The following is a 27,907-nucleotide window of genomic DNA, read 5'->3' on the forward strand; positions in this document are numbered from 1 at the left end:
CCGCCCTCGCTCTCCTCCCGCCGGGCCGCCGCCGCCGCCGCCGCCGCCGCCGCCGCCGCCGCCCCGGGCTCGGCGCTGCTGCCCGCTCGCCCGCTCCTGTCGCTCGGGCTGCTGCAGCTGATCCTGGGCTGTTGCATGGTGGCACTGAGCTTCGGGGCGCTGTCGCTGAGCAGCTCCCCGCAGGTGAAGAACTCGTGTCCGTTCTGGGCCGGCTCCTCGGTGAGTGCCGCGCGTGCCCCACTCGCCTGGACAGGGCCCACCGGGGGCGGCGCGGGGGGGGGGGGGAGCAGGGACCTCCGGCCGGTCCCCTCCGCTGCCCCAGGACTGGCTCCCCAGCCCCGAGGGCTGTGGTTGGGGAACACGGTCCTTTGGGCCAAATGAAGTTTTTGGAGGCGTTGAGGCTGGGGGAAAAACAAAGGCTCAAACGGAGAGCAGCTCAAGGGTGACTTGGGATGCACTTGGACAGTGTTCCGTACCTCACAGCTGAAGGATTGTGTTGTTCCTGGCAAGTTACTAGAATACAATAGACTTCCAGCTCCGGGAGAGTGGAAGAATGGGGGTGGAAGATAGGAAAGTAGGAGAAAATGATTCAACTTTGGGCCATTGAGTATTTACTTCACCCACCGTGTCTGCGCAGGGAGGCCGGGCATTTGATCTCTTTTCTCCATGGAGGCATCAACAGTGCCTGGCACATAGTAGGTGTACTTGTGGGGTGATTGAAGTGACAGCTTGGCTTGGGGCATGTCATTTATTTTATTCCACTTTAAGGCACATGTAAATGTGAAATGTATCTGGTGTAGTATGGCTCCACTCTATTTGGGGACAAGCTCAGGAGGTAATGACAGGGTGTGTGCAAACATACTTGTACCTGGTCATTAAAGGAGGCCCCTACTTGATTATTGGAGCCAGGCAGGCTGCTGCGCAGAATTTAGTTCTCAAGAACCCAAATGGTCATTATGCATGAGCTCCCAAAGCCCCAGGAGCAGGGGGCAGCTCACTGGAGATACCTGACCCCCTTCAGTGACCTGACCCTGTTTCCTCCAATGGGGAAGGCTGATCTGGAGAAAAAGGTGCCCAGCCCCTGGAGAAGGTGCTGCCTCCACTGTGTTTGGACTCCAGGAGGCCCCTCACCCCTGCCTCCTAAAATGTCACAGCTTCTAAGGCGTACGTCCTCCTGAGGCTTGCTGGGGGTTGACAGACTTGGAAATAGGTCTTTGTGGAATGATTGTAGAAGATGGGTATTTGAAAGTAAACGACCTTTTTATGGAGCAAGTCAGTCTAAGTCTGGGAGTGCCAATAGTTTGATTAAGATCTGCAAGGAGTGTATATGCTGATAAAATCGTCCTTCTGCAGTCCCCACACACCCAGATTCAAGGCCAAATTTTAAGACTATAGGGAGAACTAATTGAACCCAAAGTAATTGTTTGAATGAGAACATTAAGAATATTAAGTACCCTGAGCCCTGCCTGACATTTTATACTTAAACCGATGCCAATTTGCTCTCCTTTGGAAATACTTTGACGCTCGATGGTCTTACGCTGGATCAGCCCATGCTGTGGTAGCCAGAGTTCATGCTCTGTGCCTCATGTGAGAGGAATCCCACCCTCCTGGACCTGCTATTGGGCTCTCCCTGTGGCCTTCCTGAGTCTTTTTTAAAACAACAGGGTAGGGATTAGATTCATTATGCTCCCTAGTCCATTCACCAGACTAAAGTCAGCCAAATGGTGGATGCATTTCATTTCTCTAAATACCATGGGCCAGAAGTGAATGTTGCATACATTTTTAGGGATTTCGTCTTTATAAAATCATAATCTCTTGTCCTCTCAAAGATAGCTAGTTTGGGCTTAAAAAAATTTTTTTTAATGTTTATTTTTGTTTTTAGAGAGAGAGAGACAGAGCACAAGCAGGACAGGGGCAAAGAGAGAGAGAGGGAGACACAGAATCCGAAGCAGGCTCCAGGCTCCCAGCTGTCCTCACACAGCCCGATGCAGAGCTCGAACTCACAAACTACAAGATCATGACCTGGGCTGAAGTCAGATGCTTAACTGACTGAGCCACCCAGGCAGCCCCAGTTTAGGATTATTTAAAACTATTTTTTCCCTTTGGAAATCAAAACCTCGAATCAGTGTACTATTGTGAATTATTTCAGAGGTGAATGCCGTTAGATGTCAGTCAAGCCACAGTTGGGTTTGATGAAGTATTAAAAAAAAAAAAAAAAAAAAAAAAGGCCTTTAGCCAGAAAATGAAAGTCATTAACCAGGACCTGCTGACTTGCTGACTGGGAGCATAGTAGGTGTACTTGAACCCGGCAAAACAGAGCAGGGAAAGAATTACTAACTTGGAACTAAATTCTCTTTTATAGGGTTGTTTTCCACACCCCACCCCACCCCAGCTCTATATGCAAACCTGCAGTTGTTCATTATTCTTTTTTTGTGTGTGTGTGGCCTATTTCTGAGGTTGACCACAGAATTTACAAAGTAACAATAGAACCAACAAAAACTGTATGTTCAGAATGACTGGATAGGATTGGAGGATGACATTAGGCACCATGACCATGGTATTATAGGAAGAAGTTTTACCAGTAGCACGTACCTTCTGAATTTATGTACACGAGAGAGGCTTTGTTCTTGTTTTTTAATTCTGCATTATGGGAAAATTTAAATTTATTCGAACACTGCCCAGCAAACCCTCCTATCCCTCTTACCCAGCGCCAACAATTGTTTTGTCTCTGCCGCCTCCTGGCTTTGCGGCTGGCTCCGTGTGTTCTGATAATATCAGAAGGATGAGTGTTTGAGGCAGGGTAGGAACGAGCTCCATCATGCTCCCTAGGCTCTTTGTCAGATTAACTTCCCACATTATTTTGGAGCAAATCTCAGCCATCACATCATTTCATCTGTAAATGGTTCCATGTGTGTATTGTTTTTGAAAGAAAATCTGAACAGAAAGAAAATATAAACAGAATAGAGAGACAGCACAGAAGTGACCGGGCAGTCTTAAGACCCCCCTTCCATTTTTAACATTTTACTAGGAAAATTTTAAATCTCCGCAAAAAATGTACAAAGAATACTATAGTGAACCCCTATTTATTTATCATCAAGCCTCAGTAGTGATCAACACATGGCCGTTTCCCGCCCACACCCACTTCCCCTATTGGATTATTTTAAGGCAACTCTCTGGTATCGTAATTTTAGCCATTCAATATTTCAGTATGGATTTCTTAAAAAAGGGGGGTTACTAGATAAAGAGAGGGACTTAATAGCATATAGTAATGTGCTGATTATAAAGATAGCTAAGCTAAGATTTTTATGAAAAAAGCTTAAAAATTATGACTCGAGGGCTGCAGGGTTTTTTTTTTTTTTTAAGTAACAGCTTTATTGAGATCTGATTCACACTCCATACATGTCACCTATTTAAGGTGTGCAATTCAGTGGTTTTTAGTGAATTCACGGAGGTACACAACCATCACCACAATCAATCTCAGAAAATTTTCATCATCCCGTAAAGAAACTCTGTTCCCATTAGCAGTCACTCCCCATTTCCCCCAACCCCTTTATCCCTAGGCAACCACTGATTAACCGCCTTTCAGTGTCTGTGGATTATTCTGGACATTTCGTATAGATGGAATCATACAACATGTGGTCCTTTGCAGCTGGCTCCTTTCACTTAGCACAGTGTCCGCAAAGTTCATTCATAATTACGGCATGTCACTACTTCCTTCCTGTTCGTTGCCGAATGAGATTCCACTGTATGGATATGCCACGTTTTATTTTTCACTCGGAAGTTTTGTTGGCATATGGAACTAGGTAGTTGAGAGGCAGTGCCAGTTTGTCGCAGGTTGCTTTGGACCCCCGTAGGAACACAGAAGATAGAAGGAGATCCTCATATTCCAAGCTTTGAATGACCATTATGTGCCTTAGTCTGCTCTAGCCATTAAATTGGCAGATCTTTCTTCAGTTTCAGTAAAAATTCTGCTTCTATATTTGATACAAAATTAAATTCAAGGTACAGGTATATTCATTGAAAGGACTATTAACACAGTATAATTCAAGAATATTTTTCCATATGTACTTCCGTAAGTGCTCTCACTTTGAGCTTGAGATTTGGAAGCTTCCTTCGTTTGTCTGGACCTTGAAGGTATTTTATCTATTTTAATATGTATTTAAGAATTAACAAGTTCTATAAAGGGTCTTTCCCCATGCTTTACATGTTTTTAACATATTCATTGTTTTTGAGCATTCTCTGATCATTTTTCTTCCTGGTCTCTTCGGTTAATGACTCAATCTGTTATTATTCCTGAAGGGCATGAAGCTAAGAGATTAGCCACTTTTAAAAGCATCTTCAAGTTTGACTCCAGGTAGGTGACAGATGGAGGGTCTCCCAGACCGTGTTCAAGACATGCTGTCCTGGCTCTTGATTTGGGGGCATATTTAGTTACTACCATAGTACACTGGATTAATGATAGAGAGAATTGCATTGGTTTGCATCTCCTCCTTCAGAAAACAAAATATCTGGGGCACCTGGGTGGCCCAGTAGGTTAAGCGTCTGACTTTGACTCAGGTCATGATTTCGCTGTTTGTGGGTTCAAGCCCCATGTCGGGCTCTGCGCTGACAGCTCGGAGCCTGTAACCTGCTTCGGATTCTGTGTTTCCCTCTCTTTTTGACCCTCTTCCTGCTCACACTCTGTCTCTCTCTCAAAAAATAAATAAACATTAAAAAAAATAAAAAAGAAAACAAAATACCTTACTCTGATGACATATACGATCCTTGGAAGATATCTGAGGCAAATGGTAGAGAATTGGCTATTATTATTTTTTTTTGCTCTTCTCTGGGAACCCTAATACCCTTAATGTTCTGCTTTGAGTCACTGACCTAAACTCATGGTTACCCCTCCCTTGAGTCTGTAATTCTTGGACAAGATTCCAGTTCCTTATAAAGAGACAGACAAGAGCGAACGTTAAGGTAAACCATTCTTTAAAAATTGCAGTGATGAAACAAACTTGAAAAAGAATGAATGGTTCAAAGGAGAAACTAGCTCAAAAATTCTGAAGTCTCTACTAGTGAAACAAACAATAAATACATTTTTTTCTACCGTATCATCAAATACTTAATATTAATGGGCCATTTAAAATATAATTTTTTGTGGGTGCCTGGGTGGCTCAGTCGATTAAGCGGCCGACTTCAGCTCAGGTCACGATCTCGTGGTCTGTGAGTTCGAGCCCCGCGTCGGGCTCTGGGCTTATGGCTCAGAGCCCGGAGCCTGCTTCCGATTCTGTGTCTCCCTCTCTCTGCCCCTCCCCCGTTCATGCTCTGTCTCTCTCTGTCTCAAAAATAAATAAACGTTTAAAATATAATTTTTTGTGATGAATTGTATTGATTTTCTTTGGTCATTTATTTTCCACAGCAGCAGAGTGACATTGATAAATTCTTGAATGAGTCATTGAGCCTCCCAACCTCAGTTACTAATCTGTAAAATGGGTGCAATGATTCTTGCCTCAGAACTGATTTTGTGAGGGTGTAGTTAGAGAACAAACTCTATCAGTGTTTTTTAAACATCAAGGTCATATTTAATCCAAATAAGGTAAAAAGGCCAGTTTTCTGTGGGACATTCTAGTAACCACCATGCATACATTAGAAATATTCAGTTGCCTACTTCCTCAGTTTTTTAATGAATCATGCTGGACATATAAGGAAGAATAATATACATGAACACATACACACATGCACACACACACACATTTTTTCAAGTTTCCAGTATAAAAGCTATAGGGCAAAGTAAATTTTTGAGAGCTTTGATTATTGTGTGTTTAATTTATAAGGCAAACATGGGACATTTACAGCTTGGCTCTTTTTATCTCTGTGTTTAGATATAGCAACTTTTGGCAAACAATCCAGAACATTTCTGCCCTGAGGCATGTTAATGGATAGCAAAGAAAAATAATAAGGGCAGTAAAATAATAAGCTTTTGATCTTAATGATTTGATTTTCAAGTTGGGAAATTAAGGCACATTAGCCATATGTGGTGAGTAACAATGATTCTTGCATGGAATATCTCAGAATCCTTCTTTGCAATATCAGAAAAAAGAAAGGCCTCTGCTTTTTCCTAAAAGCTACAAGGAATGGGTTACAAGTAAGTGAAAACAAAATTATAATAAACCTCATTATAATAATATAGAGATAATTTAATGTTAGAAAATAGGTTTTTGCTTGTTCATTCAGGGCAAGCTGTATCTTGCACTTGGTGGAAAGAATGCTATGAAGTTGCTTTTTAGTGTTGAGTTTAATTGAGCTTGAAGAATGGGAGAAATTGAGTAGAAGTAGGTATATGCCTTTGTTGCTGCGTTCAGGACTGGATGTAACCACAATTTTCACCTGCCATTGGAGTATAATTTCTTAAAACATCCCTGTAAAGAAGGGTGGTTTACAAAAATCCTGTTGTGATTTAGTGTGAGTGTGTGTTGAGTCTATAAATAATTCAAATGGAAATTTATTACCTTTAAATATTTTGCCTTACAATCCATGAGCATAGTATATGTCTTCATTTATTTGGGTCTTCCTTTAATATTGCTTACTAAGGTTTATATTTCTTCCTACTAGGTCTTAAGTATTTTTGAAGTTATATGTATTTTGAAATTTCTGGTATTTATTATTTGTCAAATGCATTTTTTAAAAAGTTTTATTTATTAATTTTTGAGAGAGAGAGAGAGAGAGAGCATGAAAATCCTGAGCAGGCTCTGCTGACAACATGGAGCCTGATACAAGGCTCGAACCCATGCACTGTGAGATCATGACCTGAGCCAAACCAAGAGTCAGATGCTCAATGATTGAGGCACCCAAGCATCCCTGTACATATTTTTAAAATTATGTTTGGAGTTTAGTTTGTTGCTTATATATGTAAAATACCCCTCAAAAAATAATAAAGATAGCTTAGTTCCTTAATTCCAGAGACCTTTGATTTTAAATGACAATTGTATCTGCCACGATCTACTGAATACATCTATATTCACCTTGGCAACACTATTCCTGGGACTTTATCCAACAGAAATAAAAAGCAATTGTTTTTAAGCATTATATGGCCATGGATGTTTACCATAGCATTGATTGTGAGGGCAAAAAGCTGGAAATAGAGTGAATACTAATGAATATGGAAATAATCGAATACAGGAGGTAAGCCATACAAGGAAATATTATGTAGCCATTAAGCAGAAATGAATGAGAGCTATTCCAGTGGACATGAAGAGATTTCCTTGAAGTATTTACTGAGAAAGAAAAAGGAGGAAAAGTATCTTTTATGACCCATTTTTTATAAAATACATATGCACATATACATGTTTGTCTAGTAATAAGAATTTAAAGAAAAATATGTCCATGTGTAATATATGTAAACGTACCAAATTGTTAATGTGGGGAGGGTTGGGTGATGTGGCTGGTGGGGGAGGTGGAAAGCATAGCTGAGGCCTCTTGCTACTTTTATGGGTGTTTATGGTCTGGGCTGGACACCTCATTTTAATGATAATGCTGTTTTAATGAAAAACATGTGTTCCAAAAAGCTGAATCACAGAGTTCTCTATTAATGGAGACGGTCTAAATATCAAACACTAACTGATAATTTGCATTATACTTAGATTTTAGTGAAGTGGGCAGGTTGTGTTTCCCTCAAGGGCAGTCAAAATTTTCAGTTTTGTTTTTACAAAAATAGTTGCAATTCTGGGTCGCCTGGGTGGCTCAGTCGGTTAAGCGTCTGCCTTTGGCTCAAGTCATAATCTCACAGTTCACGGGTTTGAGCCCCGTGTCTGGCTCTCTGTTGTCCACACAGAGCCTGCTACGGATCCTCTGTCCCCCTTTCTCTCTGCCCCTCCCTGACTCATGCTCTCTCTCTCTCTCATAAATAAATAAATAAATAAATAAATAAATAAATAAATAAATAAATAAAACCTTAAAAAAAAATAGTTGTATTACCTCAGCTAAGTCCAGTAAGCCGCTGGTCGGGCGGGCAGGGAACACGTGCCCATGTGGGTGCACGCGCACGCACACACGTATACACACACACAGACATAACATGCGCATGTCCACACACAGCCTGCAGGTGGAGCCAGCACTGGATTGCAGGGGATCCTGAGGACTTTCTATCTTCACAGCAGGGCACATTTTTGAGTTAGAAGAGACCCGCAGATGGAGTTTCCTTCACTTAAACCACACTTCTAAGGAAACAAGAGTGAGGACCAGAAAAGCGATAAGACTTGGCCAAGTTCGTATAGTTATTTAAAAGCCAGGTGGGGAACCCACACCCCAAGGTCTCCTGGGTTTCAAGTCACAATTTGTAAAATAGATGCAACCACATGTAGACACACGCCCTGTGTGTCTCCAGGCAGAAATCATTCAGAACAAAGAAATAGCCTATTGACTTTTTAAAAAAAAATTTTTTAATATATGAAATTTATTGTCAAATTGGTTTCCATACAACACCCAGTGCTCATCCCAAAAGGTGCCCTCCTCAATACCCACCGCCCACCCTCCCCTCCCTCCCACCCCCCATCAACCCTCAGTTTGTTCTCAGTTTTTAAGAGTCTCTTATGCTTTGGCTCTCTCCCACTCTAACCTCTTTTTTTTTTTTTTTTCCTTCCCCTCCCCCATGGGTTTCTGTTAAGTTTCTCAGGATCCACATAAGAGTGAAACCATATGGTATCTGTCTTTCTCTGTATGGCTTATTTCACTTAGCATCACACTCTCCAGTTCCATCCACGTTGCTACAAAAGGCCATATTTCGTTCTTTCTCATTGCCACGTAGTATTCCATTGTGTATATAAACCACAATTTCTTTATCCATTCATCAGTTGATGGACATTTATAGCCTATTGACTTTAAGATGATTGCAAGAATACAGTGCCTGGTGGGCAGGCAGCTGACAGTATGTTTAAACATAAATGGGATATAAGGATCTGTTGCCTGTCTGCCCATACATGGTCTTTAAGTCCTTGATATAAGTGGGTAGACTTGTCCTCTGCTCATTTGACAATGATTTACTCTCAGCCAGTAAATGGAGAATGGTGAGTCTTTAGAAGCAACACTGTAAAATCCCTTCAGACTTGTCGTTGAGAAACCATCACTGTGAACTGGTACATTGGAGGGATTTTGGTTAAAAGCGCACATAAAGGAAAACCCTCATAACCGCATTCTGCAGATGCGTGCACCCTGTTATACAAAGGTAAATGTGCCCCAGTGACATCGGAATGTCCCTGAGCTGAATAATTACTTTGATTGTTCTTTCCCAACTGCTTAGTGAACCGTGTTATCCAAAGGGCTGACATTGATTTCCAGTTTTCATTTTGGCAAAATGCTGATTCTTCTTTACCAAGGGGTTTAATTAGTTGTTTATTGAAGTGTCATTTTACAATATGAGACTTCTCTCACTGTAGTCCCCTCTCCCTTTTGTGGAATAAATGCTCAGGAACAGTTATCAGTTGCCTGTCACGTGACCAGTGCCAGGCTGGGAGCTGAGGATTTGGGAGACAAGAGTTCATGGTCAGTGGGCAAGGCAGAGATGCACCTCTCAAGTTATAATGACAGAGAACTTTGGGGGGAAAATTGTGTAGAGGGCTTCCAGGAGTGTGGGGTGGTGGGATCAGCGAAGGCTTCTTGGAGGAGGTGAGTGTTAGCCAGGATCTTGCAGGATGTGTAGGAGTTCTCAGATAGCTATGAGGGGAGCTGAGAGGAGAAGATACTGCAACCAAGAGAAGTGCAGAGCCCCTCAGTGTTAAAGCCTGGCCAGTCTGGGGTGCCTGGGTAGCTCATTCGGTTAAGTGTCTGACTCTTGGGTTTTGGCTCAGGTCATAATCTCATGGTTTCGTGAATTCGAGCCCCAAATTGGGCTCCATGCTGACAGTGTGGAGCCTACTTGGATTCTCTCTCTCTCTCTCTCTCTCTCTCTCTCTCTCTCCCTCTCTCTCTGCCCCTCCCCAACTGATGCTGTCTCTGTCTCTCTCAAAATAAATAAACTTAAAAAAAAAAAGAGCCTGGCCAATCTGATGGGGGACAGGTGTGCCTGGGCGGAAGATGGGCAGGGGGCAGCGGTGCATAGAAACCAGGCTTGAGAAGTGGGCAGAGGAAGATCCTGAGAGACCTTGTGTACCATTTCAGAGCACTTACTTGGCCCATAAAGGGTGGGTACCCACCTAACGAATGGAGGGTTGTAGCCTCACACATGTCTTACGAGGCTGACAATGGTAACAGGTTGGGTGCTCTGGGGCAGGGAGCTTGGGTCAGCAATACTGACTCCTTCACTAACTGGAAGGATAGCCTACTCTCTCTATGTTCCTAATTGACCTTAAGAAAAAACATACACAGTCAATAAAAAAGCTTTGGGGGCTTTGTGGGAAGGAGAGTCCAAAGTGGTCTACCAGGGCTCAGATAATCAGCAGGAATATCAAATGTTTGAGTTAGAAGACTTTGAAATTTCAGGGTTGTTTGGTTTTTTTTTGAAAAAAGTATACTTTAGAGACTAGGATTAGTTTGTTGGAATTGGTCCCTTTTCTAGATTTATGATACTGTTTATCCTTGTAGGTGATCCTCTCTGGAATCATAGGATTAACAACTTGGAAACGGCCTATGATACTGCTGGTATGTACTGATCTCATAAATTGTTACCCTTTGTAAAATGTGCTGTGTATGAAGGCTGTGAAATCAGTCACTGAAGAAAAACGCCCAAGCTTTCTTGTTCATGAAAAAAAAAAAGCTAACAACGGACAATGTTAGAAGTCAGATGTTCTCCTAATGACAAAGTGAGATGATAATTTTGCCAGTTTTCCTTTTTTTGGGGGTTACCTTTTTGTTGTTCTATTATGTACCACATTGACACAATGCATAACCTTATAGAAGGGGTGGATGAGCATAACCAAGTTATTTTTCATCAATCAGGAAAAGGCTTCCTTAATTGATATTATCCAAACCCTTTGACACATAGTAACGATTAACTCCAGAGACAAGCCTATCTCTTTGCATCAAACTCCACTGAAAAGGTTAACAGGTAGCCCTTTTTCCCTCGCCCCCTGTTACTGCACCTGTGGATGTATGCAGTGGCTATGCTAGGGATGACCAAGCACATGACCATGATGCCGATCCCGGGCAGAATCTCGAACCACATTGCACCGAGGTTGCCAGGACTGAACCCTTCCTTCCTGTCCTCCTAGAGGAAACCCGGCCTCAGTTTTGTCAATTTTCTGATTTATTTTAAGCTTCTTAATGTACCCAGTGCTGTCTATGTGTTTTTAGTTCCAGAATTAGATCTGTTGTAAAGATATAATTAAAAAAAAAAAGGTTTACTATGGACATTTTTAAACATACACTAAAGCGAAGGGAATAATATAATGAACTCCCCGTACCAATCACCCAGCTTCAACAACTACCAACTCAGCCAATCTTGTTCAGCTAGACCCTTACCCATTCCTCGGCCCCCCATATTTTCCCCTGCATGTTCTTTTGAAGTAAATCTCAGACATTAAATCATGATACATAATTTTTTATTGTTATAATGCTTTGGTTGGACAACCTTACAGTTTCATTGCTTAGACTTTCTATATTCTCTATCACATATATATTTTCATGGTACTGTAGGCATATATTGGTAACTTTACCCTTTTTTTAGTTAAGGTAAAATTCACATAATATAAAGTTAACTGTTTTAAAGTTTTCAATTCAGTGGCATTTAGTACATTCCCAATGTTTTTTTGTTTGTTTGTTTTTATTTGCTGTGTCCTTTGGATTCAGGGAATACTATATAAAACCGATGATTGCCAATGGAGTTACCAACTTTCAAGATGAAGTAGAGGATCTAAGAAATTTGATTTGAAGTATATATAATGAAAACAAATTTTTTTTTCTATAGAGCGTTTCTTTTGACTTTTCTCCTGTTCATTTTAATGTAGGGTTAAATAGTTTTCTAAATTCATTTTGTATATACACTTAACAGTTGATCTTAAACAGGCCACTGTTTGCTGGGCAGCGGGTGATAAATACAAAAGTAGCTAAATTCGTACATGCAAGGAGAAGAAACACACTGCAGAAGACAGAGTAATGGGTCCCAGAACTGTGTTGATGGTTTTGAACAACTTAAAAGTTTTCAGGCCCACTAGACAATTTAGGCAGCATTTTGGAAGCCCTTCAATTATTACATTTCGTGAAACTCTGTAAATATTTCTGGAAGGAGTAAATTATTGGTGCAGCAGTTTAATCTCTGAGATAGCAGGGTAGGAGAAAAATGAGGCTTCAGATGAGTTTTATGGCATGTGTTATGAGTGGGTGATGTTTATTTTGCAACAATTCTCTAGAAAAATGTTGGATGGTGTTCAATGTTTACACTAATATTTGGCTTTAAGAGTCATTTTTTGCCCTGATTTTTCCATTGGGTCACTATTGAAATGTCGAGTAATACATCCCTCAGGTATTTAAATTAAAATCAGAAAATCTCTAATGCTATTTGTATTTTTAAGATTCTAAGTGGGGAGGAGAATATGAGCCTGTGTTCTGGGTAGATATTAAGAAAGTTGACCTTTTAAGACATTTATTTCTCTAACATTGTTTTCTTTTGGAAAGGTGCCTCATAGATTTATTTAGTGAACTCAAGGTACTGTGAAAGAAACTGACCTTCATAGAAATGTATCTTTATTTTATGCCTTTAAATTTATTTCTCATCTTTGTTGATAAGTATATGTACAACCTTGTCAAAGTTATAACCAATTTGTACATACCATGTTGTGCTCTGCTTTTTCTGTTTAATATTGCATTAATTAAGTTCATATCAGTAAATATGATGTTTCCATATACAAGGGGTCCACATGCCTGCCTGAATGGCCTGCTGTCATATTTCTGTATTACCATCAGTTGTAAGCCTGTCGGACCCATAGGCTTCTATATTTCAATTTGTATGAATTATGTATTTAGAAGATCCTGTAGAGATTGTTTCCAAGTGTTAATTAACATCAATTTATAAAGAAGATAAATTAATTGATAGGAATTGTGTAAGGACAAACTTTCTGGGTACATCAAGGGATCATTTGAGCCTTGGTCAATATCATAAGTGAAAAATCCTCAGTTCACATGAATCTTAATATTCTATTATAACTTCTGCCAGATGCTTTTGTTATGTTAAAAAATGGAAAAAAATCATGGGATGTAATGAAAGGAATTGGATATACCAGTCAGACACTCCTAGTCTGTGTCCTAGCTCATCCCCTGGAGAGCTGTGTAATGTACAAGCCACTTAACTTTTCTGAGTCTAGTTTCTTTTTTGCATGCAGGGGATAATCTAGTGACACCAAGGGGTACCTCTGCCCTCCCTCCCCCCACCCCACTTAGTGGATGCTTCACCTTTTCTTTGGCTTTTTGAATTTAAGGACTGTGCCCCTGGATGATTTTGGGCGGGAGGTCAAGTCTATCAGAGAGCTAGTAGGGACCTTTAGGTCTCTGTTCCCACAAAGCAGAGTGGACTTCGCTGGTCAGTTCTAGCCCTTCTCCCCTTCACGTCTTATACTCTACCCACAGCTTGTACCTTCTGATTCCGACACAGACAGACCGTCTTATTCCAACTTGGGACCTTCTTCCCCAACTGTTTGCTCGGCTGGCTCCTTTTCTTCTGGGTCTCAGCTCAGCAGTCCCTTCCTGAGACAGACCTTCCCTGACCACCCTGCTAACAGTGGCCCTGCGTCCCTGCCTCTCATCATGTCCCAGCACTGACTCTGGGCTTCACGGTCCATAATTCACCTGTGTGCTGCTGGCGTACCACTTGCTGTCTGTCTCCCCACCATAGATGGTTGTATGAAGACAGGGGTCCTGTCTGTCCTCTTCACCCTGTTTCCCCAGGGCCAGTGTGCTCACTACACCTCTCTCGTTGACCGTGAAGTTAATTTGGCAGCCAAAAAGAAATTTAGGTCCCAGGTTCTCGACATTTCTTTTTTACTTTTGTCTTAAATTTCTCGCACTTGTTTTTGTTCTGTAGAACGTTGTATTCTTCCCCTTTTTACTTCAGGGTGGTTAGTATGATGGTGATGGAGGCTGGGAGGGGGCAGGTTGGTCTTTCCAGGGCCCTTTGAGAGGCCAGCTGGCCTCATTTTGAGTTGTTGGGCACACACTAATCTAGAACACTTGGATATTTCCTTTTGAAAACCATTTCTATTTGTGCTCCTTCTTTTGTGATTGTCTCAGCGATTACATTAGGTTTTATACTGGTGTGAACAAAGAAGGCTCAGTCTGACCCAATTCTTTCACACTCAAGTTTTCATGGAAACTCAGAGTTGGAAGCTTTCATTTACTGGATCTTCTTCCTTATACTGAGAAAATACTCATGTGTCCAGAACAAAAATAATAATGTTGGAACATAGTTTGTAAATACTTATAGTTATTTTTTTTAAAGAAATCTTTCCTATTTAAAAAAAAGTTTAGAGTAAGAGAGAACAGGGGAGATGGGCAGGGGGGGGGGGGGAGAGAGAGAGAGAGAGAGAGAGAGAGAGAGAGAGAGAGAGAGAGAGAATCCCTCGGGACTCAATCCCATGACCCTGGGATCACAATCTGAACCAAAATCAAGAGTCAGGCACTCTACCACTGAGCCACCCAGGCGCCCCATATTTATAGCTGTTTTTGACTATGAATAGAATGAAGCCAGGGTGTGTGTGCATGTGCATGCATTTGTATGTGCACATCATTCCAGGTTGTGTATTTTCTATCAAGAAGAAACATTTCCTTTATGTATGTATGTATGTATGTATGTATGTATGTATGTATTTATGTCTATTTATTTTTGAGAAAGAGAGAGAGACAGAGACAGAGTGTGAGTGGGGAGGGGCAGGGAGAAAGGGAGACACAGAATCCCAAGCAGGCTCCAGCCTCTGAGCTGTCAGCACAGAACCCAATGGGGGGCTCAAACTTACGAACTCTGAGATCATTATCTGAGCCGAAGTCAGATGCTTAACCCCAGGCACCCCCAAACATTTCCATTTAAAAACATTTTTTTAATGTTTATTTAGTTTTTGAGAGAGAGAGAGACAGAGTGCAAGCAGAGGAAGGGCAGAGAGAGAGGGAGACACAGAATCCGAAATAGGCTCCAGGCTCTGAGCTGTCAGCGCAGAGCCAATGTGGGGCCCGAACTCACGAACTGTGAGATCATGACCTGAGCTGAAGTCAGATGCTTAACCAACTGAGCCACCCAGGCGCCCCAAACATTTCCATTTTTAAAGAATGTTCTTATTTCTTCTAGGTATCTCCTTTTTCATTCAAATAAAATGTTTTATAAATTTTTAGAAATTATAAACTCACAGCTGGAAATGACCTAAAAGATAGTCTTGTCTCAGCACCTCAGTTAAAAAATGGAATTGCCCTACTAAGATGTTTTTCTTTGGTGGTGCATTTGGTAAGAATTGCTACCATGAAAGTCCAGCCAGAGTTTTGGCCTGTAATTTCGGTTGCTTATGAATTTTGATTTGAACTATTGTTATTTATTTATTTTTTTAATTAAAAAAATTTTTTATGTTTATTTTTGAGAGAGAGAGAGAGACAGAGAGTAAGTGGGATAGGGGCAGAGAGGCAGGGAGACATAGCATCTGAAGCAAGCTCCAGGCTCTGAGCTGTCAGCACAGAGCTCGATGCGGGCCTCGAACCCACAAGACTGCAAGATCATGATTCGACCTGAAATCGGATGCTTAACCGAATCAGCCATCCAGGCGCTCCATATTGGTTTTTTTTTTTTCCCATGCAGTTTGGAAGAGATTGGGTGAATATGACCTTAAAGCTGATAAAAAGACAGGTTTATTCTTTAGCATCAAGAATGAAAGTACTTCCCTGGTAATGTTCTTCAGTCACATATGTGGTTTATTCCCAGCTATGAGCCACGTGGATTTGCACCCTAGATGGACAATAGAAGAGGTTAATGAACTGGCTATTTTAAAAAATGATCCGTCAGTTTCCCTTCTAACTTCAATATTATGGAATTTAGGGTAAAACTTCATTACCCAAAAGAGACTCAAAACTGGTTTCAGTAAGATATACAGACATTCTGCCCCTCTCATCTAGTGGTCCAAATAGGCTAGGCTGGCAAGGTGGTTCTGTTCCACAAAGCCATTTGGGGATCCAGGTTCTTTCCATTTTATTGTGCCTTGAAGGGAGAGTCATGGATCACACAGATCCTTGGTCAAGAGATTGAGAAATTAGCCCACCAGATAGTTAGAAATACTTGTAGGTAGGGGTGCCTGGGTGACTCCATCGGTTAAACATTTGACTCTTGATCTCAGCTCAGGTCTTGATCTCAGGGTCATGAGTTCAAGCCCCGTGTAGGACTCTGCACTGGATGTGGGGCCTACATAAAAAAAAAAAAAAAAAAAGAAAGAAAAGAAATACTTGTAGGCACGTTAGCTGCAAGATGGACGGTGGTCCTTTCATTCTGATGACATGGAGACCAGGAGGGTTCAGAATACCTGTGGACACTTTAGGAATCCGTACATTTATAAGATGAGCTCTGAATTTGTACATTCTGGTTCTTTCACATCTATTTCCTAGCGGTCAAAAATTTGGAATAAGCCTTGGTTTGAGAGTTCAAGAAACCTGCATTTTAATGCTGACACGTTACCACTAATTATCTGTGACCTTGGGGAAATTTCATGGTTTCTGTGACTGAAAAATGAGGCACTTACATCAGAACGTTCTTTTTAAGAGTCTTTTAACTCTCATTTTGTAGATTTCCAGAATCCTCTTTAGTTACCCGGAGGGCGTTTTAACTTTAGATGGACATTTTCAGCAGGCCATTAGAAGCTCCCTGTGGATAAATGCTATGATTATTTCAGTCTTGTTTTTTTTTTTTTTTTTTTCTAAGGTATAAAATGGATGGCTGTTCTCCCTCTTCGGAATACTTAATAATACTCTGCTGCACATATATAATGCTTAAGAGTTTATATCTTTAGTCATGTGATTTGCATGGCAGGTAGTTTTCCTATTTGATAGATAAGGGACCCGTGGCTCAGGAGTTAACGGGCTTGTCCAGTTCACAAACACAGGAACTATTTTTAGAAAGATCCAGGGACGGTGACTCCTAGTCTAGTGCTCCTCTCATTATACCATTCCATCACCTCCATTAGCACATTGCTGGGTACTTCTCTCTGGCAGAAGTGTGTGTGTGCGTGTGTGTGTGTGCGTGTGTGATTCAAATTAATTATTTTCTTATTTGTGACTGCCCAGTTCTTCTTTAAGTTCCACAGTCGCAGGAGGTTCAGCAAGTTTATCCTTGATTGAAAAGAGCCAGAGGCAGAACTGAACAAGGTAACAGGAGGTAGGCTTGGAGTCTTAGTCCTGCTACAGCCAACCAGTGAGCGGCCAAGGAAATGATCTGATCCATTTTCTCACATGTACAATGGGGATGCACCCACCTCTCAGGCTTGTAGACGGGGATGCATGTTGAATCTGTAACATGTAAACCAAGATCTAAGGCTAGGCAACCACCTTATAAATCATTTTCAGCAGCCACTGAGAAAATCTTCGAGAGGAGATTTGGTCTGTTGGTTGGCTGTGTCGTTAGGGAACCTATGGCAGCAAGGTATGGACTTAGGCATCATGAAAGGCCCCCGGGCTGGCTTTGGGCTTCTCTGCGACCACAGTGGGTTTAGTCTGCTGGCAACCGAGCTCTCGTTTTTCTGCTCTGATTGGCTGCTCCCCAAAACTGTGAATTGGGTGAGAACCTGGCATCCTCAAAAACTGGAAGCACTTTGGGTGGCCTGTCTGGGCGGAATCAAGGCCCGGGCGACTCCTTGCTTTGCAGAGTGGCCTCAGCCATATGGGTGTGCTCTCATTAGCAGGTTTGGTTTGGCAGAGACAGGTAATCACCAAAGCTTTGGGGTAACCTTCCTGCCAAGTCAATTATTACAATGAAAGTGAGCCTCAGGCCAAATTCTGCTGTACACGCAAACACTTACTAGCCAACAGACAAAACAAATGTTCATGCATTCTGTTCTGTGAGTGTAAAGGGTAGAGGGCTAAGATTTTTACTGAGCTTACAGAGCAGTGTGAACAATTTTTTACCTCTAATTTTAGTTGCACCCATTTGTCTTGAAAACCATTGCTGATTCCCTGAAATCCTGTGGAGCAAGCAGAGCTCAGTTGATTGGATCTGCGGCAGTACGGGAGGTGTTCTCAGAAGGGGTGAATCAAGAGAGCATGTTTGTAGGGTTGAGGACCCCTGCTGGGGGATTGTAAGGTGAGCTTTTTGAGGTAGGGAATTGATAGGGTTTGAGCAGAGCTTATCACATAATAGCTTTGGATTGGTGGGTGAATGGAAGGGAGGGCCTGGAAGCAAGATGTGATGAATAACCTATTAGTTTTGATCAACTCTTCTAGTTGGTTCCCAGTCTTACATTTGAGGAACAAGTATTTCCTGGGGCAAGTAGCTAAGTTATCTTGCTTGTTTTCAGTGTTGTTTAATATAGAGTCAGAAAAGTATGGCCAATCCCAGAACTGATTAACGTTGGGACGGACAGGAAATATGTTGGTTTTAGATCTCACCACGAGTTTCACGGAGAACCCATTTTTATCATCCATTGTGCTAATTAAAGAAGCCAACGGTTCCATCCACTGAACAAAACTCATTTCCACAATCACTCTGCTAATTTAACAAAGTCACTCAGATGCTGTTGAGAGATGAAGGCAAAGGAAGCTTCTGGAGTGTGGCCTTTCTCATAAATGCTAGCTGACTGTCCTGGAATTTGAATTCCTGACTGTCCTTAGGGTGTCGCTTGGACCAACCGATATGTACATAGTATCCCACTGTCTGTGCCGAAGTATTTCGAAGTGCATTGCAGACACACTGTGGTGGTAGCTGAGTGTCTGGGTTACAGACTAACAGACTAGAGGGATCTATTTCTGATATGACTACAAGAGAACTGCAGGAACAAAGAGTGATTTGGGGCAAGAGGAGAGACCATTTTGAGTTGGCGAGCATCTTAGATACATTGTCATGGGGAAAGTTATGATGTGTGGAGTGCTACTGTGTGTGTGTGTGTGTGTGTGTGTGTGTGTGTGTGTGTGTGTGTGTGTGTAAGCCTGGGGGATCTATACATATGTGTTTGTTGTCACTTGGGAAATTTTTGAAATGATATGCAAGAAAGCATTTACAGAAGGCACTTCTGTTGAGTGCAGTGGGAAGGGGAATGGGGGAGACTGACTTTCCACTTTATATCTGGAGAGGACATGCATTAGATTGTGCAACCAAGAGGCTGTTTTGGTTTCCTTGTTTTGTTTGGGTTTGGTGGCCCGTATCTCTCTATCAGAGCTCTCTTTTTGGGTTTTGTTTATTTGCCTTTGTATGAATCTCAGTGGGAGGCAGGGCCATGCTTCAAGCGATGGAAGCTTCCGAGGCCAGATGCTAACACTTCTGGATGCCGGCAGCCAGGATGTGAGCTCCTTGACCTCCACTCAGGAAGCTCCTGCCCAGGACTCTGAAGCTAGAGCTGTTGATGCGGAACAGCTCAGGCAATGTCCAAGGCTGGCAACCGAGGCTCTGGTTTTCCTGGGGCACGACCTTGGTAGAGGTCCCAGTTCCCAGCTTCCCTTGGCTCCTTCCCAGGTTTCTGAGCCTGGTTCCTGGGGATTCTGTGAGCTACCTGATAGCCCTGCAAGAAATTCCTCTTCTGCTTAAATAGCCTGAGTTGGTTTCCATTATTCATAATATAATTAAGAAATCTGCTGTAGGACCGTGATTTTTTTTTCTTCTATGAATGTTACTTTTATAACAATTTAAAAAACTAATCCAAAAATAAATTAAAGGGATTCACTTTAAATGTTTGGCCATTTATGGTACTTCCACTGAAGAATAAGGAATGCAGTGGGTAATCAAATTAGATTCATTAATGGTGAGTGCTTGATGTTGGATGTCAGGGCTGGGGTGGTGGCACAACTGGGTCTTACTAAATGTAATTTTTTTTTTTAAGATTATTTATTTATTTTGAGAGAGACAGAACACAAGTGGGGGAGGGGCAGAGAGAGAGGAGGGCATAAGATCCAAAGCAGGTTCCGTGGTGACAGCACAGAGCCCGATGCGGGGCTCCAACTCACGAACCATGAGATCATGACCTGAGGCAAAGTCAGCTGCTTAACCTACTGAGCTGCCCAGGTGCCCCTCTAGCTCTAATTTCTTATTGAGGATAGTAGAGGGTTGCCTTGGGAAGTTCTTACTTATTTATTTAAAAAGATTTTTAAGATTATTTATTTATTTTGAGAGAGAGAGCATGAGCAGGGTAGGGGCAAAAAGAGGTGGGAGAGACAGAGAATCCCAAGCAGGTTCTGCACTGTCAGCACAGATCCCCGTGGAGGGTTTGATCTCACAAATGGTGAGATCATGACCTGAGCCAAAATCAAGAGTTGGACAGTTAACCAACTGAGCCACCGAGGCACCCTGTGAAGTTCTTTAATGAAGAAAACAGAATAATTTATAAACAGACATTGTCTTTTAGCAAGTATTCTGTAAGTTTTTTTTTAATGTTTATTTTATTTTTGAGACAGAGAGAAACAGAGCATGAGTGGGGGAGGGGCAGAAAGAGAGGGAGACACAGAATCCGAAGCAGGCTCCAGGCTCCGAGCTGTCAGCGCAGAGCCCGATGTGGGGCTCGGACCCACCAACTGTGAGATCATGACCTGAGCCAAAGTCAGACGCTTAACCAACTGAGCCACCCAGGCACCCCATTCTGTAAGTTGATGGAGACAAAAGAGTATAGATTTGAGTCAGACCTGGACCTGATTGGGGTCCCCTAATTAGCTGCATAATTTAGGGCATAGTAAATAAATCACCTCTTTCAGACTGTCTCATATTTATTTTATGTCTATATCTACAAAATATATTTATTTATATTTATAAAGTTATAAATTTAAATACATGTAAAATATAAATTTAAATATATGTAAATATATTTATAAATTTATAAATTATATATCTATTAGCCAAACATATATGGCTAATATAAACACAGTGTATATTTATCAAACATATATATGGCATATACAGGCACTACATATATATCAAACACACCACTGTGACATCATGACATTTGCTACTTTACTAAATGCCTTTTAAGAAGAAGAAAATCTTAAAAAACATCTTTTTAAAAATTTTATCTTAGAGAGAGAGAGTGGGGGAGAGGGGAAGAGGGAGGGAGAGAGAGAGAGAGAAAGAACCTTAAGCAGGCTCCACACTCAGCACAGAGCCCAATACAGAGCTCCACCCACGCTCAACTGACTGAGCCACCCAGGCGCCCCTAGAGAAGAAAATCTTAATTAATAAATTAATTATTTCATCTCCAGTTTTAACTTTACTTAATTTTTTAAAATTTACGTTCAAGTTAATTAGCATATAGTGCAACAATGATTTCAGGAGTAGATTCCTTACTGCCCCTTACCCATTGAGCCCATCCCCCCTCCCACAACCCCTCCAGTAACCCTCTGTTTGTTCTCCGTACTTAAGAGTCTCTTATGTTTTGTCCCCCTCCCTGTTTTTATATCATTTTTGCTTCCCTTCCCTTATGGTCATCTGTTTTGTATCTTAAAGTTTTCATATGAGTGAAGTCATAGGATACTTGTCTTTCTCTAATTTCGCTTAGCATAATACCCTCCAGTTCCATCCATGTAGTTGCAAATGGCAAGATTTCATTCTTTTTGATTGCCGAGTGATACTCCATTGTATATATATACCACACCTTCTTCTTTTTTTTTTTAAATATGAAATTTATTGTCAAATTGGTTTCCATACAACACCCAGTGCTCATCCCAACAGGTGCCCTCCTCAGTACCCATCACCCACCCTCCACTCCCTCCCACCCCCCATCAACCCTCAGTTTATTCTCAGTTTTTAAGAGTCTCTTATGTTTTGGCTCCCTCCCTCTCTAACCTCTTTTTTTTTTTTCCTTCCCCTCCCCCATGGTCTTCTGTTAAGTTTCTCAGGATCCACATAAGAGTGAAAACTTATGGTATCTGTCTTTCTCTGCCTGACTTATTTCACTTAGCATAACACTCTCCAGTTCCATCCACGTTGCTACAAAAGGCCATATTTCATTCTTTCTCATTGCTATGTAGTATTCCATTGTGTATATAAACCACAGTTTCTTTTTTGCATTCATCAGGCTCTTTCCATAATTTGGCTATTGTTGAAAGTGCTGCTATAAACATTGGGGTACAAGTGCCCTATGCATCAGCACTCCTGTATCCCTTGGGTAAATTCCTAGCAGTGCTATTGCTGGGTCATAAGGTAGATGCATTTTTAATTTTTTGAGGAACCTCCACACTGTTTTCCAGAGTGGCTACACCAGTTTGCATTTCCACCTACAGTGCAAGAGGGTTCCCGTTTCTCCACATCCTCTCCAGCATCTATAGTCTCCTGATTTGTTCATTTTAGCCACTCTGACTGGCATGAGGTGTATACCACATCTTCTTTTTCCATTCAACCATCGATGGACATTTGGGCCCTTTCCATACTTTGGCTATTGTTGATAGTGCTGCTGTAAACATTGCAGTACATGTGTCCCTTCAAAATAGCACACCTGTATCCCTTGGATATATATTTATTTATATATAAATACCTAGTAGTACAATTGTTGGGTTGTAGGGTAGTTCTATTTTTACCTTTTTGAGGAACCTCCATACTGTTTTCCAGAGTGGCTGCACCAGTTTGCATTCCCACCAGCAGTGCAAAAGAGATCTTCTTTCTCCGCATCCTTGTCAACATCTGTTGTTGCCCGAGTTGTTAAATTAACATTCTGATAGGTATGAGGTGGTATCTCATTGTGGTTTTGATTTGTATTTCCCTGATGATGAGCAATGTTAAGCATTTTTTCATGTGTTGGTTGGCTATCTGCATGTCTTCTTTGAGAAGTGTCTATTCATGTCTTTTGCCCATTTCTTCACTGGACTATTTGTTTTTTGGGTGTTGAGTTTGGTAAGTTCTTCATGGATTGTGGATACTAACCCTTTATCTGATATGTCGTTTGCACATATCTTCTCCCATTCTATCAGTTGCCTTTTAGTTGTGCTGATAATTTCCTTTGCTGTGCAGAAGCTTTTTATTTTGATGAGGTCCCAATAGTTCATTTTTGCTTTTGTTTCCCTTGCCTCCGGAGACGTGTTGAGTAAGAAGTTGCTGCAACCAAGATCAAAGAGGTTTTTGCCTGCTTTTTCTTTGAGGATTTTGTTGGCTTCCTGTCTTACATTTAGGTCTTTCATCCATTTTGAGTTTATTTTTGTGTATGGTGTAAGAAAGTGGTCCAGGTACATCCTTTGGCATGTTGCTGTCCAGTTTTTCCCAGTACCACTTGCTGAAGAGAGTCTTTATTCCATTGGATATTCTTTCCTGCTTTGTCAAAGATTAGTTGGCCCTAAGTTTGTGGGTCCATTTCTGGGTTCTCTATTCTGTTCCATTGATCTGAGTGTTTTTGTGCCAGAATCTTTTTTATTTATAAAAGGGGGAACTCATGAGCCTTCCTACACTTATTAAAAATAGTCAGTAGACCTCTGTGCATTTCTCTAAGCCCCCAAACCTGATCACACTCCCCAAATTCCCCATTACAAATTTTCTGATTTTAGTGCAAACCTGATCACACTCCCCAAATTAGCAATTATAAACTCTTTCTGATTTTAGTGCCCTGGTGGTTGTCTCCATCCTAAAAGTGAGGGATTCATAACATGCTCTCCCATTTATCCTCTCCTATTTTTTTTTTTGAAATTTACTACTCCTCTCAATGACTTTACAATTTTAAATAATATTATAAACTTCTTAATTCATCAACTTTGAATAGTATCTTTTGACTCTTTTTTATAAGATGAAGAAATTAGCCCTTCAATCTAGTTCTATTCTCCTTATGATTGTAAAACCATTACTGTTATATTCTTAGTGTTTTAACATTTATATTTCGCTCTATATTATACCATTCAAATTTTGTCTATAAATTGTTTCCAAAATAGTGAAAACCAACGATAGCATTTGGAGTATTTTCATTATGTGAATGTGATTGTAATAGGTTGTCAGAATTGGATTCTTTTTTTTCAGATTCACCTGGGGCTGCATTACAGCCAACATCTCCCACATTCCAGCGTTAGACTATCTAAGCAGGACTTGTAAAGCTTCTGGGTGAAAACCAGTTTTGCAACCCTTAGCTGATCTTCATCCCCCAGCCTATAAAAAGATTAGGGATTAAAGAGACAAATGTTTTGGAGAATGTTACCGAATTGCTGTGGCATTTTGAGTCCACCTCCGCAGGGGGGAGGGAATGAGTGCTTAAAGATAAGCACTTGGAGAACCTGATATGGGTCCTTTGGTCGACTGGACCGGTGTCAGGCACTTGCCTGGGGAATTTTAAAGGGTTGGTTGGAGTGCCTTGTGGCCTCAGAGTTAAAGACTGCCGGGAAATTCTTGTACTTTCCTATACCCAGCCCAAGAGGGGTGAGGCCTGGCCTGCACTGCTGGGTGCTCGAGTGGAGGGAGCAGCAGGCTCAACAATCCGTGTCTCAGAGGAACCAAGAACACCATTTGGGAGAATGTCCTCTGTAAACACTGGCCGAATGTAGACATGAAGAGTCAAGTGAACTTTTGGCACCCTTATCCTCTTTACCAACGGGGCCCAGTCTCCGCCTTACTCCCTCCTCTTCAAAATGACAGAGCTGTGCCTGGCAGACCTCAGAAGTGGCCACAAGATTTCAGTCACTCCCTGCAATGATCAGCCTGATAAGAGCGAGACAAGCTTAAATTTAAACATGAATTTCCAAGTTTTGACTGGGACATTTTATGGAAATGAGCAGGGGAGGGACAGAGGCGGGGTGCGGGGGGAGGGAGAGAGAGAGAATCTCAAGCAGGTTCCATGCTCAGCACAGAGCCCAATACGGGGTTTGATCGATGACCCTGGCATCATGACCTGAGCCAAAACCAGAGTCGGAGGCTTAACTGACTGCACCACCAGGGGCGCCCCAGGAAAAGAGACTGTTTGTAACTTAAAGTGAATGGAGAACTTTCTGCACCTGATATTGACCAGAGAAGTCATGGGCCTGACCCCAGATTTCATCTAAGGGGTCTGGACAAACTAGCCCTACAAAGTGGGCTTGAACAACATTGAGGAAGAGACCAAAGTGGTTTTCTATTGGCCCCCATGAACCTTGCTTGCTCGAGGGATTGGTGACATTATTTTTAGTAGCACCATCATGAATGATTGGGTCTAGGGAGACGAAATGTAACCCCATGTCCCTAAAAGGAGGACAGTTTTGGGCAGCCACGTCAAATCTATTATTCTTTCTTATTCTCTGTCATTTGCTTAGTATCATGCCACATTTCAGTTTGCTTCAGCTTTAGGCCATGACTTTGGTAGATAGGTTTATATTATTTCTGGAGTTTTTTTTTTTTTTTTAATATTTTTTAATGTTTATTTTTGAGAGAAAGAGAGAGAGATAGAGCATGAGCCGAGGTGGGGCAGAGAAGAGGGAGACAGAGAGTCCAAAGCAGGCTCCAGGCTCTGAGCCGTCAACACAGAGTGCGATGTGGGGCTTGAACCCACGAACCACGAGATCATGAACTGGATGCTCAACCGACTGAGCCACCCAGGCACCCCTATTTCTGGAGTTTCTAAATGCCTTTTTTTCTTTTTATTCTGACAAAGAAAGCCCCTAATCTTGGAGATGATATAGCTGCTCTTTCTCCTCTTCCTCCTCCTCCTCCTCCTTCTTTTTCTTCTTTATTGAAATATATTTGACATACTATAACATTTACCCATGTAAAATGTACAGTCCAATAGTTGTTAGCATGTTCACAGATAGGCACAAACATCTTCAGCAACAATTCTAGAACATTTTCATCATCCCAGAAAAAAATCTAGGACCCATTAGGAGTCCCTCCCATTTCTTTCCAATACCCTCAGCCCTCAGAAACCACTAATGAACTGTCCCCATATATTTGCCTATTCTGGTTATTTCAAATAAATGGAATCATATAAGGGGCACCTGGGTGGCTTAGTCGGTTAAGCGTCCAATTCTTGACTTTGGCTCAGGTCATGATTTCACGGTTTCCTGAGTTCGAGGTCCACGTTGTCAGTTCAGGGCCTGCTTGGGATTCTTCCTTTTCTCTCTACCCCTCTCCCACTTGTGCTATCTCTGTCTCTGTCAAATAAATAAACTTTAAAAAATGGAATCATATAACATGTGATCCTTTGTAACTGGCTTCTTTCACTTAGCATATTTTTTAGCAGAGTATTTTTAAGGGTCATCCATGTTATAACATGTATTAGCATGTTTTCCCACTTTTATTGTTGGATACTATTCCAGTGATGGATGTTAGTTAATACATTTTATTTGTCTATTCATCACTTGGTGAACATGCCCACTTTCTGGCTATCATGAATACTGCTGCTGTGAACATTAGCTTGCAAGTTTTTTTGTGACCATGTTTTCATTTCTCTTGCCTATTTGCCTAGGATCAAATGGCTGAGTCATATGGTAACTCCGTGTTTAATATTTTGATGAACTGTTTTCCAAAGCAGCTGTGTCATTTTACATTCCCATCAGCGGAGTGTCTGGGTTCCAGTTTCTTCGCATGTTTGTCCACACTTTTACTGCCTGTCTTTTTGATTAGAGCCATTTTTATGTGATTAGAGCCACATTTTATGTGATGTGGTCTCTCAGAGTGTTTTTGATTTGATGTTGAGAATCTTCCCATGTGCTTATTGACCATTTGAATGTCTTCTTCGGAGAAATGTCTATTTAAAAATTTTTAATTTTTAATGTTTATTTTTCACACACACACACACACACACACACACACACACACACAGTGAGTGGGGGAGGGGCAGAGTAATGGTGACACAGAATCCAAAGCAGGCTCCAGGCTCTGAGCTGTCAGCACAGAACCTGAGGTGGGGCTTGAACTCATGAACCGTGAGATCATGACCTGAACTGAAGTCGGACACTTAATTGACAGAGCCACCCAGACACCCTGAGAAATGTCTTATTTAGATTCTTTGCCCATTTTTCGATTAGGTTATTTGTCTTTTTATTGCAAGTCCCTTATCAGATATATGATTAGCAGTTTACTTTTTTGATGGTGTCCTTTGAAGCACAAAAATGTTTTTATTGTGATGATGTCCAGTTTACTTTGTCTTTAGTTGCAAAACAGTCGTATTTAAGAAGGCTGATCTAACCCAAGGTCATAAAGATTTACTTCTATATTTTCTTTAATTAATTAATTAATTAATTAATTTTGTGAGACAGAGCACAAGCAGGGGAGTGGCAGAGAGAAGGAGAGACAGAATCCCAAGCAGGTGCCACACTGTCAGCTCAGAGCCGACGTGGGGCTTGAACTCATGAACTGTGAGATCATGACCTGAGCTGAGATCAAGAGTCAGATGCTTAACCGACTGAACCACCCATGGGCCCCACTTGTATATTTTCTTGTAAGAGTTTTATTGTTCTAGCTCATGCTTGGGTCTGTGGTCCATTTTGAATTAATTTTTGCATATGGTGTGAGGCAGTGGTCCAACCAAGTTCATTCTTGTGCATGCGGGTGTCCAGTTGTCCTAACATCATTTATTGAAAAGACTGTTCTTTCCTCACTGAATTGTTTTGGAGCACTTGTTGAAAATCAGCTGAGTCTGACTGTGAGATTTCTTCACCTGGCTTCTTAATCACACTCCCCATTAGTTATGCCACTTTTTCCTTTGGACATTTCTAAGACTCCTGACTTCTTGTTCCAGTTTGGACCTAATTGTTTTCTAGGCTTGCTACACAGATGTCATCTGAATATTTCTTTTCTTTGTATTCTTGGATGACAGCCACTGTTTCTGAGACCTCGTGCCTCATGCATTTTTTTTCCCCCTTGAATCCCTTTTTCATTTTACCAGAGAACATGATCAACTAAAACTTTTCA

General features: G+C 41.5%; 1 protein-coding gene and 1 pseudogene across 2 annotated transcripts in view; one reads left to right on the forward strand and one right to left on the reverse strand.

Moving 5' to 3' along the window:
• The window catches only part of ENTREP1 (endosomal transmembrane epsin interactor 1), a 67,736-nt gene that overhangs the window by 1,408 nt on the left and 38,421 nt on the right, over nt 1-27,907 (forward strand). Inside the window, exons 1-3 of one of the 2 annotated variants that reach the window (XM_049633713.1) lie at nt 139-219; nt 4,300-4,354; nt 10,558-10,614. In XM_049633713.1, coding sequence (XP_049489670.1) covers nt 10,603-10,614 — 12 coding nt within the window. In that variant the 5' untranslated portion in view covers nt 139-219; nt 4,300-4,354; nt 10,558-10,602. Of the gene's footprint in view, nt 1-138; nt 220-4,299; nt 4,355-10,557; nt 10,615-27,907 lie in introns of those variants that run through there. The other variant, XM_049633710.1, reaches the window with a different exon arrangement.
• LOC125925008 (NADH dehydrogenase [ubiquinone] 1 alpha subcomplex subunit 1-like) lies at nt 10,738-11,137 on the reverse strand (annotated as a pseudogene).

Source organism: Panthera uncia, chromosome D4 (assembly GCF_023721935.1).
Source record: "Panthera uncia isolate 11264 chromosome D4, Puncia_PCG_1.0, whole genome shotgun sequence".
Classification (NCBI taxonomy): Eukaryota; Metazoa; Chordata; class Mammalia; order Carnivora; family Felidae; genus Panthera; species Panthera uncia.